General features: G+C 37.6%; 1 protein-coding gene across 1 annotated transcript; it reads right to left on the bottom strand.

The window, feature by feature from the left end:
* Positions 1-420: 420 nt before the first annotated feature.
* On the bottom strand, positions 421-14,755 carry LOC124167739 (WD repeat-containing protein 27-like). Its single transcript, XM_046545752.1, has 14 exons — positions 14,437-14,755; positions 14,212-14,350; positions 13,801-13,922; positions 12,533-12,676; positions 11,780-12,014; positions 7,794-8,066; positions 6,699-6,900; positions 6,248-6,582; positions 4,755-4,903; positions 4,421-4,638; positions 4,221-4,312; positions 3,178-3,409; positions 1,974-2,076; positions 421-747 (listed from the first exon to the last, which is right to left on the bottom strand). Exons 1-14 carry the CDS (start codon positions 14,581-14,583, stop codon positions 601-603), a joined length of 2,538 nt encoding a protein of 845 aa, XP_046401708.1. The 5' UTR covers positions 14,584-14,755; the 3' UTR covers positions 421-600.
* Between the last annotated feature and the right edge of the window lie 510 nt (positions 14,756-15,265).

Here is a 15,265-nt window from a genome sequence, read left to right on the forward strand (position 1 = left end):
TTCCTTCCATACCTATGATATCATCTTCAATATTACTCTCCTGAAATGAGAATTACTCTCTTTTAGCCAATTGATCCTGCCCCTGAAAATGTGATTCTGAGATTGATTCAAAACTGCCAAAGTTCTTCCATCCACAACAAGGAGGCAAGGCGTGTAAATCATAATTTGCCCAAGCGACCGGCCTCTTCAGAGCCCACAATCAAACAAACGCAAGGAATAAACTCACCTGTGCATCATATTCCATCGGATGTCATCCGTGCCCTTGTAGTGGATACTATGATTAGCTTGCCTTCTTTTCAATATCGCTTTCCGAAAAAAAATATGTAGAAGGTAAAATATTTGCATTAGTACAAAGGATCCTTAGCTTCCTACAGCAAAATGTGTTTGCATTTTGTGAAGTTGTTAATGATAAAAAGTTCCTGAATTTTTAGACTTTATTGCTCTATTTATGGGCATTCACAAGTTTCATTTTTATAGATATATTTTATGCGAGTTGATAAAAGAATTTCTGGAATGATTAGATGTATGCCAAAAGATATTAAAAAATCAATGGCTTATGTTAACTCTTTGACTTGATCCATTATCCTGAACAAGTGCATTTCATGTAAAAGTATATAGATGGCCATTTAAGGTAGACACTTCCATTTGAGTCATGCACGGGCTGAAGGCAACTGACATTGGTACATCTGAAAAGCCTTTCAGATGTGCCAGATAATTCTCGCAGTTTCTTGTGTCATAAAGATAAACCTGCAATGAAAAATTGCGTTTGAGTTTTTTGATGTATACATATTTTTGCATTCAAGTACATAATATACATATAGAGCTCAAGTGTAATTTTTTTGGATGGGAAGTTCTATTTTCATACATTAAATGCTATGAAATCAACTTATGTATGCCTTCAGCTCTTTCTTGTAGATATAATCTAATTAAAAAACCTACAAATATCAAGCATGGAGTTCTTCTTGGGTTTTATTATCAAAGAATCCTGATTGGTATGACACAGCTCTCCATTCAATGCTCCTATCAGCTAATTTTTCACACCTAAGTACTTACATATTTATTTTCATTCATATCCATCATTGGTTGTTCCATATATTTTATCTAAAGCCTTCCTTTTTCATTCTTGCCATCTACCTGTTCCTCGGCTATTGTCTTCCTCAGGCCATTATGCCTCAAGATTTGGTGGATTATGTTCACACCTGAACAATGTACACTCTCAAGTAGTCCCTGCCCAGAAATTCAATTGAGAAACTAATTTACCTCTAGATCATTTTACTTTAAAGAATTCCATCATGTCTAGTATGAGTGGAGTAGCTGCAACTCCTTGGGATAACGATTTGGTGGTTTCCTTTCACCTTCCACGATACAGCACTACAGCTGATAACACTTTCAGCCTAACGGTTGTGAATGCAAGTGTGGGCTGCATCATAGGCGGATCCAGGGGGGCGTCACGGGGGCACGTGCCCCCCCCAGACCCTCAAAAATATGCAAGATGTTTTATACGGTCCCATTATCATTGCGTTTGTTTTGTATGACGAGATATCCTTGTGCCCCCCCTCCCCCCAGAACAAAATCCTGGATACAGCCTTGCTTGTGCCCCCCCCAGAAAGAAATCCTGGATCCGCCCCTGGGCTGCATTAACAAAAGACTGAGGGACAAGCATTGATGGCTCTGAAGGACAATTTGTCAAGCAGACAAAAAATGCATCTGTTTTTCATGTCTGTGAGCTAAACATCTTTCCAGGTTGAATGCGTTGAAGTAAGTGCGTTACCCTTCAGTGAAATGAGTGTCGCTGTAGTGATCACTGTGGTCGGTGATATATAAATACTTACTGTATAGTGATACTTTATATCACCTAAGGGATGGAGGCATAAGAGTGCTATGATACATATTCTGATGATGTCTTTCAGATATAAAAATGACACATGATGCGGCTTAGATAGAAGTCTTCTTGCAGGTAAAATTAGACCTACCTTTCTATCTTCTGAGCAAACTGCAACAAATCGGCTACAAGGACTGAAGTCTATACCCATTGAGTACATTCTGTTCACATGTTGATTATATTTCTGGATGCATCTGCAATCCATCAAATTGTATTTAAGTTGATAACTTTTAACAAATATTTAATTTGCAAATGATACTAAATACAGTATGAGTACGAGAGATGACACTTCATGCAACACTTAGATAATCAGTCGAATCCCTTGGTAGCCTTATTTGAGAAATCATTCGATTCATATCCCTATTATTAAGTTAACTTTTTTATTACGTTATATACCTAAGCACATCATTAGCTATTAGGATTCCTCATATAGGAATTTTTATATGCAAAAAATTTTAATGAGCAGCAATATTTACAGCTCCGTATCGATTTTAAGGTGTGTTTTATTCCAAATCAGCTGAGCACTTTCAGCGTAGTCCACTTTTATACACTCTACCATATGACATTCCCTAATGTTAGATGTTTTAAGTCTCCAATAAGGTTGTTTCCTTCATCAAAGAAAACGAAAGGTATTGATTGCAATTCATTACCCACCATTAGTGTATTAATAATATACAAATTATTTGGTTTTAGAAATCCCAGCTTAAACAAATGTTAATGGTCAATTTTAACCTTATTTGAAAGAGGCCAGATTGGCACCCATGCGATGCCACTCCACGTGACGTCACATGCCAGGAGTTTTACATCTTCTGAGATTAACAATGCATGCATGAGGCTCAGAGCTCAGGAAAATATCTCTTAATAATACCTATTAAAAATGCCTATGGTTGGAAAGTTTCCTTCGTTTTTGATAGGGTATTAATAATCCTTATTTAAGCCAAACGCTACCTGGTAGCAGGTTACTCTGCTACCTGTTAGCAGCCTGCATCGTAACGGCACCATTACCCTCGCACCAAGGTGGCCTCACACAGTGGCAGCTGGAACCAGAACGATGTCATGCAGGCTTTTCCCAGCATTCATACTGAACCGTCGCGTTTTCATGCACTTGAAATTTTTCACTTTTAATTTAATTGCGAAAAATAGATATCATAATTTAAAAATCTAAAAGCGTGAAATACATACTCCAGATGTAATAGTCTTTCGATTTAGGCAATAAAAAAATTTGGAAACCACCCTATTATGGTTTTGAACATCTAAACTCTCTTTGAAATATCTATCTAGTGTATAAAACTTACCTAGTCGTTCTCAAATCCCACAGTTTCACTCCATCACACATGGCAGTGCTTAGAAACAAGTTGTAAGCTTGCGATGGCAAAGCCGGAATGGATGGACAAACGGAGCCTGTTTGCTGGATCAAGCTGTGTGGAGGGTTGTGTGAATGGGCATCTTTCATTATCCTTGCCATCTTTTGATGGTTCAAATCATAAACCATTACATTTCTATTGGAACAACCTGCCAGAACCAAATCTTTTTTGCCAAAAAGTAGTCGTGAAGAAAATTAAGGGAATTCATACAACAGAGTGAAAAGGCCATTTTACATGGGCACTCTGACATGTGTACTAAGGCGCAGTTCAAAATTGTGCCGTGCAAAGTGGTGGATTGCGAGAATGCATGGATGTGAAATGGCAAAACAGCCCATCCTAATTTTGTTTGTGCATTTGCACAATTACACACCATAACGAGAAATCAATGCAGTTCTAACCAGCACAATAACATACCCCTTTTAAAATGGCCTTAAGGAAGTTGCTTTAAGCAGCTGAAGGAGAGAATTTTTCCTTTTCCCATTCATCATTTTACTCATTGGAGATTGGAGTTGTTATAGGTAAGGGAATTATAATAAAAGTTAGGGAATCTTCTCCATCCTATCTGGGGATATCATTGTTAGACCATACATGTAGCTACTTTTATGGGTGGTCCTCCTTCAGATATCACAAAGAAAATATTTTTCCGTAGACCCTGTGATCACCCTAATGAACACACAATATTTCATCTTAGTTTTGCATTTCTAAATTCCTAGAACTCAATTTCAATAATGATTGACTAATGTGAAATATGGAGACCATCAACAAGGACATGCCACATGCTGCAAAAAATATCCCCCAAATGCTGCTGCCATCTAATTTTTACTGCTGGTGCAGATATCTAATCCTTCCACGGTCAGGCCCCTACTTTTCCAAAAAAAATACTTATGTTTATGTTTTGAAATATCATGCCAAATTTGAATGATTAAAGCGACCTATTGCTAGTACGTGAATAATTTTGCCATATTAAAGGATACGTGAATGAAACTGATTAGCTGCACAAAAGCAATTCACATGTTGAGTTTGGAATTCTATAGTTTTTATTTTACGTGATGAGCCTTGATCAGACCTGGAAAAAGATTAGTTATTACGGAGCGGTAGATCAGCAGTTCATATAGTATGTATTTTTAATGAAACTAATGAAATTATGGTTTGTATTTTAGTGAAGCAAACATACCATGGCTGTAAAGTAGAGCTCTCATCAATCATGTAAGAGTAAAGGTCCATTTGACCCTTAGATGCAACCACTGCAAATTTATCAAGATAAAAGAAACCTGCTTGGGTTACAGGATAGGTACTCTTTGTGGTCTGCTTTGATTCAGGATTTATACTTAAAATGCATTGTCGGTTCCTCCAGTTCCATATTTTTACTGTTGAGTCATTTGAGCTGCTCATCTGTGAACAGGCGAAAGTTAAAAAAATAAAGCTTTTATGTATGGGAAAACCTTGATTATTCACCTTGACTCTTTCCTGACTTTTTTATTTGGTTGTTACTTTTATAAAAGACTTACCAACCATTTTGAATTCAGATTGAAGCACAGTGAAGTTATGGAGGAGTCATGCCCTGGGATGATAATGCTTTTCTCCATACACATGTCACTAGCACGGAGGACACACAGCTCTGTTGGAGTTGAGTTACATGCAACATGACTTCCATTGACTAATATAGAAATTAGAAACAAAGGTAAAAAAAAATATCAGAATTTTATATTTAAACCTTGCTAAACAATATTTGTAATTATAGATGTCATCTGCATCATTCCCTCTAGTTTTTGGTGATGATTCTTCATTGTGACTACCAGGCCAAAAGTCAATATTTATATCAGAAATCATTTCAAAGGCAGTTAACTTGTCCCTGAAACAATTTTGTACTTTTTATTACATTTGGTTTTGGAGAAAAGAAAAAATTACCCCTGATGAACTGGAACTGGATTGAATCGCAAAAATATTTATTACTATTACAGAGCATGGCAAATCCCAGGGAGCATGGTGGCCCAGTAGGCAGAGCAATGAGCCACTTAAATGCGAGGTGGCTCAGACAAAAGAAATATGTACCCCCTCCAGTGGAAAATAAAAGGAGGGTGGATGCTCCACCCCCTTTTACTTTTGGAAAAATTGAAAAGATGGTAATTTTTAAGGTGGCTCTTCAATAAAAGTTTTTATTTCATCAGATTAAAAACTACGTTTAAAAACAATTGATGAGTATCTAAAAGCTACTCGTCCATTCATATCAGGACTCAGACACATTATCGCTGCTATTTCCAATCCCCAAAACAATGACCTTAATCCACCCCTAGGCCTCTCTACCCCAAATGTGGTCGGTATATTCACATTCCCGTGGCTCAGTGCAGGTGATCTCAGGGGCAGATTTAGCATCAAATTTGGTTGGGGGGGGTCAACACCTGGGTCCTGGGATTATGGAATATCCCCAGGGAGAGAGGAGTGTTCTCCCTTGTAAAGTGTTTAGAATTCCCATTTTTTTTACGCATTTTGGAGCCTAAAATTTTGTTTTTATTCTTGAAAACGGATGAAATTGAAACATTTTAGACATATAAGGATACAAAAACTATTGAACTTTTAAAAATTAAAAACTTTTGAGAAAATTTGGGGGGGTTCATGACCTTTATGGCCCCCACTGGATCCAACACTGGTTGAGCCAAAAAGAGTTGAGAAAGAGAGTAAGAGATAAAAAATTGTATTTTAGTTATGACAAGATATGGTATATGTATTGCATAATTTGTGAACAAGTGTAGTAGACAGTGTTGTAAAATGGACACAGAACCAGTTTTTGATACAGAACATTTGAGGCAGGAAGTAAAAGAAAGACCTTGTTTGTGGATGCGCCAATAGAAAAATGAAGAAGCGAAAATGGGAAGAAATTACTTTGCTGACTGTTATTTTATCTTGACATCTATACAATGTTGGTCGAGGTTCTGGTTGTGCTGTACCAGACCAGTACTGGTATTCGTCTTGGCCGTGTTAGTGCACGTCCACCCTTAGTTACCTGAATATACCACCTTGATGCAGGTGCCTGTAGTTTCACAAATCTTTGTGTTTCTCACAAGCTTCTGCGGTGGGCCATATTTCAACATGCTTCCCTGATCACAGCAACGTTGTTGGTGATGGAAAGAAATACTTTTCCTGGACATGGAAGGTTTTGCTTCCTTCTTATTTCCATTTGTAATGGGTTTGAACATAGTGCTTCTAGGATGCGATCCATATCCAGATGACTTGATTTTGTCATTCTTTTTCTTTGGCTCAATTTTACCCAAAGCATGCAGAATTTTATTTCTTGGCTTCATGTGGTAGAGAAGAGGAGAGGTTTTTGAGATGGGCTCGCTGTTGATCAGGAAGAAAGAACAAATATTTTTGAGTAGACAACCTCAAGAATAAAACACTCCTCTCAATGGCATGTACACAGGTCAGTGTTGGTCATTTCAATAATTTGATCTAACCTTGATAAGAATGAAATTTTAGATTCCAAATGCATGTCTGCAATAGAAGAATCTTCATATGCAAAATTTATTTGATACAACCTCGGCTGAGGTTGACTTGTTTTTACCCAGCAGTCAATTTCATCCAAGCTCTCTCCTCTCAGAAAAACATTTTCAATTAAATTCAGTTGCTCATTAGCCATTCCTTTTACCATTTCAGACCCTGGAATGTAAAATAAAGCATATTTTATTTCATTTTATAGTGTCAAATCAAGCTTAGCATCCAGGGGTGTTTAGAATAAACCCTATACTATGTACATATCTTGCTATACTCAAATGGACGTTGCCTTTTCATTTGTTCCTGATGGAATGTACTCCCATCAGAAAAGAGAATTAAAGTGGTTATTACACAGCACTTAATTACTATCCACCCAACCTTGAAATGACAATGAAATTCTTTAATTGCACAACTTGAATTAGGATTGCTACTAAACTGCTTACTTATTGGTAGCAATTTAAGTATTGTTTCTTTTCAAAGAAATGGTAATCTTCTTCAACCATTTAACTCCAATTATGTATTTATTTGAAAATTAAAAGGGCAGTTCATCCTTCTCCTCCTTTAACCCTTTTGCTGTTACGGGAAAATCCATTTTCATGTCCAGAATGCTCAAGCCCAAATTCTGTAATTTTAAGTTTTTTAAAAATATTTTTTGCAAAGTTATTTTTTGAAATAGGATGCTGAAATTTTGACTTGGTCTTCAGAAAAGTTTACTGTTTAAATAAAAATAAATTTGAATTCTTGAATGGAAAATAATTGTACCGTACTTTTTTATATGGTGCCAATGTATCGGCACCTTGAGGGTGTAAGAGTTAATCCACCTCTTCCCCAACAACAAATTGAAAAGGCAGCTCCCCTATTGAATTTATATTTGGAAATTTCACAAGTTTTTAGCCTTTTGTGAGCATAGTAAATCCCTTAAAATTATAAAGCTGAGAGCCTCTATGCATATGTATTTTTAATGTCCAAACCAATACTTATCTCAAAATAACCCCCTTGGTATCATATCGCTCAACCTACAAATGATCATGTCATATCTCTTTAATCAATCCACTTACCTAGAAATGATATGCTGCTTATCTTTTCACAAGATTTACAATCATATAATATGACTCCTAAACTGCAGCATATAAAAAGGATGGATCCTGGAGAAATTATAGAATCAAACATTTCCTGTGCAAACTGTGAATCATCTTGTAGATGTTGCAGGTCTGATTGATTTGAATTGTGTCTCTGATTGTAAATTCTCATGCTGAAAATTTTACATTCTTTTTTAACACCAGAATTTGCATCTGAATTTGTTGGAAATTCTTGCTTTTGTTGAATAATGCCTTAAAGAGAAGCAATCGAATCAGTGTTGCCAGCAATATTTCTTGACTCTCTAGCTTGATGTCTCCAAATTGAAGAGTACATATATAATAATGAAGAGTCAATTTTAGTGATAATTGGTTGAAGAAAGAACTGATTGAACCAAGGTGAAAAACCTTGGGAATGAACAGTTCGAGATGAAGTTCTATGCACTAGTACTTGATCCAGGATCAAATCTTGGGGAGAGGGAGATCATGGCAACGAAATTGTAATCAGAATTGCTATGGTTTATTATGCCTGAGGAGTGCATATCCAGGACCAAGAGGTGCCAGAGGGAGATATATCCAGAAGAAATATGAATGGCTATACCATTTTCCCGAACTGAAGGCGGCTGGGTGGAAAATAGAAAGTAGCCAATGGGAAGCGCTGCCCCTTCCACCTCTCCGTTCCCCTCCATCCCCTTCCCTTTTCCCCTCCGCTCCCGTCCATCCGGTCGACCGGTGTTGCCAGCCTTGGGAGTAACGGTACTTTCGGGGGCAGCAGAACGAGCGCTCGGCGATCTCCAAAGATTCGGCTTGGCAACACTGCCAGCTGGAGAGCGATGTGCACTCAACGGAGTTCGGAGAGAGACTGCGGGCTCTTGCACACTTTCTCCTGTCGCTCTTCTGTGATTGGCTAGAAGAGTGGGTGGGTTGCGAGCACGCTCAAGGTCAGCCGCCTTCAGTTCGGGAAAATGGTATAATACACAAGTACCTATGTCCACTTGATGTCCGGGAGCTATGCAACCCTCTTACCATCTATGTCATGACGGTTGCTTGAAATTGGGATACGACATCTCCTTGGTGAGGTTAAGTGATTTGCTTAGGCCTGGGCTAGCATGTAACAAGTGGGGGGGCTTTGGTTGCTTCAGCTCTCTCCTCCCCAAAATTTTTCTCTTGTATCGACTGCCTACAATAGATTTTGCTGTCGAGACCGACTAAAAGCCCAGACACACCTATTTTATGTGACTCTAGTTTGCAATGTACGAGGGAGGTTTTTTTTTTCAACCTCCGATAGCTCAGCAAAAACACCATACAAGCGACAGGCGGGTACTGTGCAGGTAGGGCAATTGCATAGCCTTCACACCACATGCTCAAGTCATTTCTGACCGTAAGTTGTTATATTAAGGTTAGTTGCAGTCTCATTAACTACACTGCCTCAATTGATCCTCCCACCAAGTGTGCACTGTGAAGCAACAGCCAGAAAACTCATGGAATGGCTTCAGGACTGACATGTACTCACCTTTATGCCGATGAAAGAGAATTTTTCTTTAATGCAATGTGGCTAGAGTGTGAAACAGTGAGAAACATTCTGTGTATTCCCATTCAAAGCAAAAGGAGAGACATGCTGACTTCTTGAAGTGTTCTGATCCATGACAACGCCCGTCATCTCAGCGCTGATACAGCCCAACTGCTCCCTGAGCAATTTCAATGTGACATTTTTGATCACCTGCTGTGCAATGCCAACCTAGTGCTGGAGGACTTCCATCTTTACGTTGAAATGAAGATGTGGCTAGATGGTAAGTGTTTTCAAACGGGTGATGAGCTCAGGACAAAGGCATAATAGGGTAGTTTCCTTCATCAAAGAAAACGAAAGGCATTGATTGCGATTCGTTACCCACCATTAGTGTATTCATAATATACAAATTATTTCGTTTTAGAAATACCGGTTTAGACGAATGGCAATGGTCCATTTTTATCCTCATTTGAAAAAGGCCAGATTGGCGCCCACGCGATGCCACTCCACATGACGTCACAGGGACCTAGTTTCTCTACGAGAAGATAGGAGTTATACATCGTCTGAGGTTACCAATGCATGCATGAGGCGCGGAGCTGAGGGGAACATGTCTTAATAATCACTTATTAGAACTGGCAAAGGTTGGAAAGTTTTCCTCGTTTGATAAGGTATTAATAATCCTTATTTAAGCCTCGCGCTACCAGCCAGCAGGGTACTCAGCTACCCGCTAGCAGCCTGCGTCGTATCAGCGCTCAACTCGCCTCAAGGTCACCTCACAAGGCGGCAGCGGGAACCAGAAATACGCCACGCGGAGAGATTTCCCAACATTCATACTTACGCGTTGCGTTTTCGCGCGCTAGAAAATTTTCACTTTTCATTTAATTGCGAAAAATAGATATCGTCATTTAAAAATCTAAAAGCGTGAAATACATACTCCAGGAGTAATAATCTTTCGATTTAGGCAATAAAAAAATAATAGGAAACCTCCCTATTCATTGGAAGTCATTGGCTGCAACATTCCATGAAGAAGGTAGGGTAAAGCTTGTCCAGGGGCACAACCAATTCCCGAGGAAATTATTTCAAAAGGATACCACAAGTGTGCTCAACATTTAGCAATGAAAAACTGTTTAATCTTCACTTCGTCTTCTGATCATGACCCACTGGAGGTTGAAAAAAAACGGCCCTCGTACATACATAGTTACATTTCATAATGTGTGCCATTAACCAATAATAATTGATGACCTCTGATGATCTTTATGCATTATGCAAGTAAAATATATGCTTTAATTAAATGGATGGTTTTTGGATATTATCAGATGAGCAACAAAACATTAGTATAGGCGATCCACACAGCACTCTAGATCCTCCCCAAGCAAATTTCTGGAAAAGTGCCTGGGTGATGTTGTAGGCTCACTGGCAGAGAAGCATTAGCATGGGCAATAAAACGCACAATAAACAGGAGCAAACAACTTTATCAACCACCCACATTACATCACTCACCACGACGAACACACAAGAAAAAAATGAATAGCGCCTTATAACGCTTACCAACCTTGTTGGCTGATAGCCGACACAAAATGAAACCCCAACAGATGTATCAACATATGTATATTGGATTATCACAATCTTAAAATTTATTGAGAACCTGATATTAATTATTGGCGATTGATGATTGCCCAATTTATTAGGTCTCAGGTTTTTACTAAAATGGGCTGCCAGCAAAGGGAAGAGTTATCAAAGTTTAAATGCCCACAGTGAGATCTTCTCATGGAGTTTGTACTTCTGAGGAGGAAAAACCTCATCAGCTACAGTCAACAATCTTTCTTTAGTGAAGGAAAAACTGCATTGGCTATGACTGACACTCAGCATGAAAGAGACAAGACGTTCTACGACGTGACTGAAAAACTCCAAATAATGCTCTATTTTTTGTGAATAACGCTGTAGGAGCCTATGTTAAAATTTTGATTTTTAAAATTGGTATAGGAAACTTGGAAGCAAAAACCTTTAAATTTTAAACAATGAGCAAGTTTTAGAACTATGTATGTATCATGAAGATAATTTCTTTCGTTTCTCAGTGGAACCTTTACTAGTTGGTCTAGCTGGATCTCACTGGATCCAGCTGCGTGTGGTATAGTATCTAGCTGTCATTAGCAGTTTTCAATGGTTGAGGTGCCATAAGATGTAGAATTTTCCATCACAAAATGCCTAATTACTTGATGGTACAAAAAATATCATTTTTTGACAAGGTGTCATTCATTAAATTTCTCCTTAATTGAGGTTTAAATTGGGTGGGTGCCATTGGCTTTCATTTTCCTTTTTTTTAGAAGTATAAAGCGAATCACATATATCTTTAAAACTGACTTCTGTCACTTGTATGTCAATTGCGATAAAATGAAGACGTTTTGCAAAATTAAAAGAGCTATGGTTTAAATGGAGTTAGAGAACTTCTCCAGAAATTTACCGGTGTTATTTTCATCCTCCATGTCCATGGGTAGGTCAAAATTTTCCTCACATACAGTGAAGGTAAGGAATGAAGCTGGCAAAAATTTCTCGTTAATATGGTAAATGCGAGCAACTCCTTTGTATGTTCCAATCAGCAGCTTATTTGGTATACCACTAAATGAGCAGCAATGAATTGAATCATTGATCACTGTTGATGATCTGTAGATCACTTCACCTGATGCAATATTCCAGACCTACTGATAGAAAATTAATTTTTTTTTAATATATATTTTTATTTAACTAAATTGAAACAATAATAATAATAATAAAATGCCTTTATTCGGGCGAGGTTGAGACTGGAAAGTCCCCTCTTCCACCTAACAATGAGACTTAGCAACCAAACATTCAGCAAATAAATCAATATTCAGCCCTGATGATGAGTGCCGAGATGGTACTTGAAACGTTGGCCGTTATAAAAACATTAACCCGGTGGGAATCCCGAGAAAAATTAATTACATTGATTGCAATGCATTAGCAGTATTTTAAACAGTAGCACCTAGAGTTTTGATTTCATCCAACACATTACAGAGGAACTTGGCAAATTATTGAGATTTTGTGGGCTAGATCATTAAAAGGAAATAAAGATCTTATGAATAGAAATGGATACTTAATGACTTAGAAAGCAAACATTTTAAAAATAAAATAATACATATTCATACAAAAATATGCTTGGATAATTCATGAGAAATAATAAGCGTCACCTGAAATTGACCTTGAAGTGATTGCTGTCTTCCAAGGTGACAAAAATGTCTGCATGCTGAGAAGAAAATGAACACATGTCTATTTTTTTAGAATCTGTGTCCAATATCTTGTAAAGGCTAAATCCATCTTCAGCATTTGATTTGAAAATGTTTTCCTGAAAGAAGTAAGTTCAAATTATCCTGTGGCTTCAACTCCAAGATATTTAAATCTAGCCCCCTCTAAACAAAATGAAGTGAATGGAGGCATAATTTTTGTTTGAGGATAAATTCAGGCCAATTTGAGATTATCTTTGAAAGCTTGTTAGCAATGTAGGATGGAATTTTGAAAAATCATATAAGAACTGTTTCTGTAGCCCTTTCCTGCTGGTGCCTACATTTGGAAAATGTTTTCCGTTGTACGAGTGGCATGAGAATAATTTAAACCTCTCTGTACGGATCTCTTTTTAGTGGGTAAGTTACCCTGGTACTTGCATCCCTCAGATTTTGGATCCAGCTCAGGATTTGGACCCGGGGTGCCCTTACCCTGGCCACTGGTCTATAGACCCTCTAACCCTATCATGGCACGAATCCGCGGTCTTGTGTTACCAGTGTTTTTTTCAACCAAATATTCCATTTGACTTTCAATACATAATTTACTCTTCTAGGGGAATTACGAACATTTTTTTAAGCATTGTAGAATTTTAAACATATTTCTAGCGTTGATAACGAAAAAGTTACTGAACATAAGGTACTAAGGCGATAAGTCCAGAAGTCCGTTATTTTTAATGCTAAAATTTCGTTTAAAAATTGCTTATGCACAGAATAAAATGAAAAATTCATTTCAAAGTATGAAAAATTTTAGTGTGCAACGGATTCCTGCGGTGAGGATGATCATAAATGAGTGGAAGGGTCGGGTTTATTTGCCGAGGAGTGGCCCTAAGGACTCGCTGAGCTGGGTCTCAGGCTGGGCCTTACTCCAGCAGACAATTGCTACCTCAGGGGTCACTTCCCTTCCCTCGCGTTGAGCAGAGCCGATGTCTGGTCGTTTGCATTGAAAAATCTGTGACAGCTATACCCGAAGTCAGGTGTTCTGCATATTAAAATGCCCGTCGGCTCCACCCGACGTCTAGTGCAAAAGGGATAGAAATGGTAGATCATTTTGTGAAGAGAAAGATCCTGAAATTTTTCTCTGAATACCATATTGTCGGCAGTAGGATATTGATTGAATAATAGAGGGATCTAAAATTCTTAGCACCATATACACCGCTTGAATTCACTTTGGCAAATATATATAACCTACCTGTAGGAGCAGAATCCATAACTCATTTTGCAGGCAAAGTACTAGCCACTTTAGGGACCAACTGAAGCTGCAACAGTGCACAAAACCAATATTTTCTCCAACAACTATGCCTTGTGGAGCCTCTGAAAAATATTATACAATACCTTACCAATCATTAGCTGCTGCTTACATGGACGTTCAGATTTATTTATTGAATGTTGGCTCGGCAATATATTTTTATCTTTCCAATACATTGAAGTGAAAGTTAACAATAGCAGGTTTTGCTGTTGCTACTTTTCACCTACTTGATGTCAACTTGTATTAACTCAAGATTTAACTTTTGTTCACATATTTGATGAATTAGCATTTAGGTAATTACTGAAGAAATTTTCTTGAAATGTAAATTTTATTAAAAAACTGCATGCTTTATACCTGTTTTTACTGAGTATTTGAATGGATGGAGTTCCCATAAAATTACTCGATCATCACTACATGAGCAGAGGGCAAATGTGTCATTTGGAGAGAGAGATAAACAGGAAACTGGTGCCTCATGACCAAGGAGCCTTATAGCCTACAGCGAAAAAAGACTACAGCTATCACCATTCACTTAAATTTTTCTCTCAAAACTTAATTTTAAAGTAGTGGTACTTCATTTACATTTGAAGGATTGTTGATGCTGTGAACGGAAATTCTCATTCCATCATTGTCAACTTTGATGATGTGTTTATCAGTAAATATGGGCATATATTTGCCAATTCCTCCTGGAACTGATAGCTTTGATGACCGTGATATCTCAAGAACCATTTTAGTATACCAAACTATTCCAAACTTGCTGCTAAATTAAGATTATTTTTTTACGCTACATGGAAATGTAAGCATGCTGAAAGAACTCGCGCTTATCCATGAAGTTTGTAAACAAATATATTACGTATTTTTTAAGCCGGAAATGAGCTGTTGCAGTCGTAGCAACCAACGATCATATGGTAGGAACTATAGTAAACAACTGCCTGGTAACCGAAAGAAAATCGAAAACAGACCGAAACATTCGATTATAAGCATCCATAAAAACCTAAATAGTCTCTTCCTCATTACCTTCCATCATTTACAGTGCCTAAAACACATGATTAATGTTTCAAAAGTTATTATCAAGTTTTAAATGTATTTGACAAAATTTTCTTAGTTTTTTTGCAGAAAATAATGTTTAATTGTCCATTGTATCCCCATGGTTTCTTCTAGAATGAAAGCAATAAAGTTGAAGTTAAATTTGATATAGTGTAAATTGTAAGTTCTCCGAAATCATTCTTCCTATTAGAATTTTTCAGCCGAGAACAACTGTGGTGTTTGCTTTGCCGCCTACTTTGATGAAACAAAAGAGTGACGTTAATTTTTAAATCGAATGGAGCTCCATTCGACCTGAGATTGGGGTGCCTGTATTCCAGTATTCATTGAATAGTATCAGTTTTTTAAAACTTGTTACGTGGTTTTT

This window comes from Ischnura elegans, chromosome 11 (genome assembly GCF_921293095.1).
Source record: "Ischnura elegans chromosome 11, ioIscEleg1.1, whole genome shotgun sequence".
NCBI lineage: Eukaryota > Metazoa > Arthropoda > Insecta > Odonata > Coenagrionidae > Ischnura > Ischnura elegans.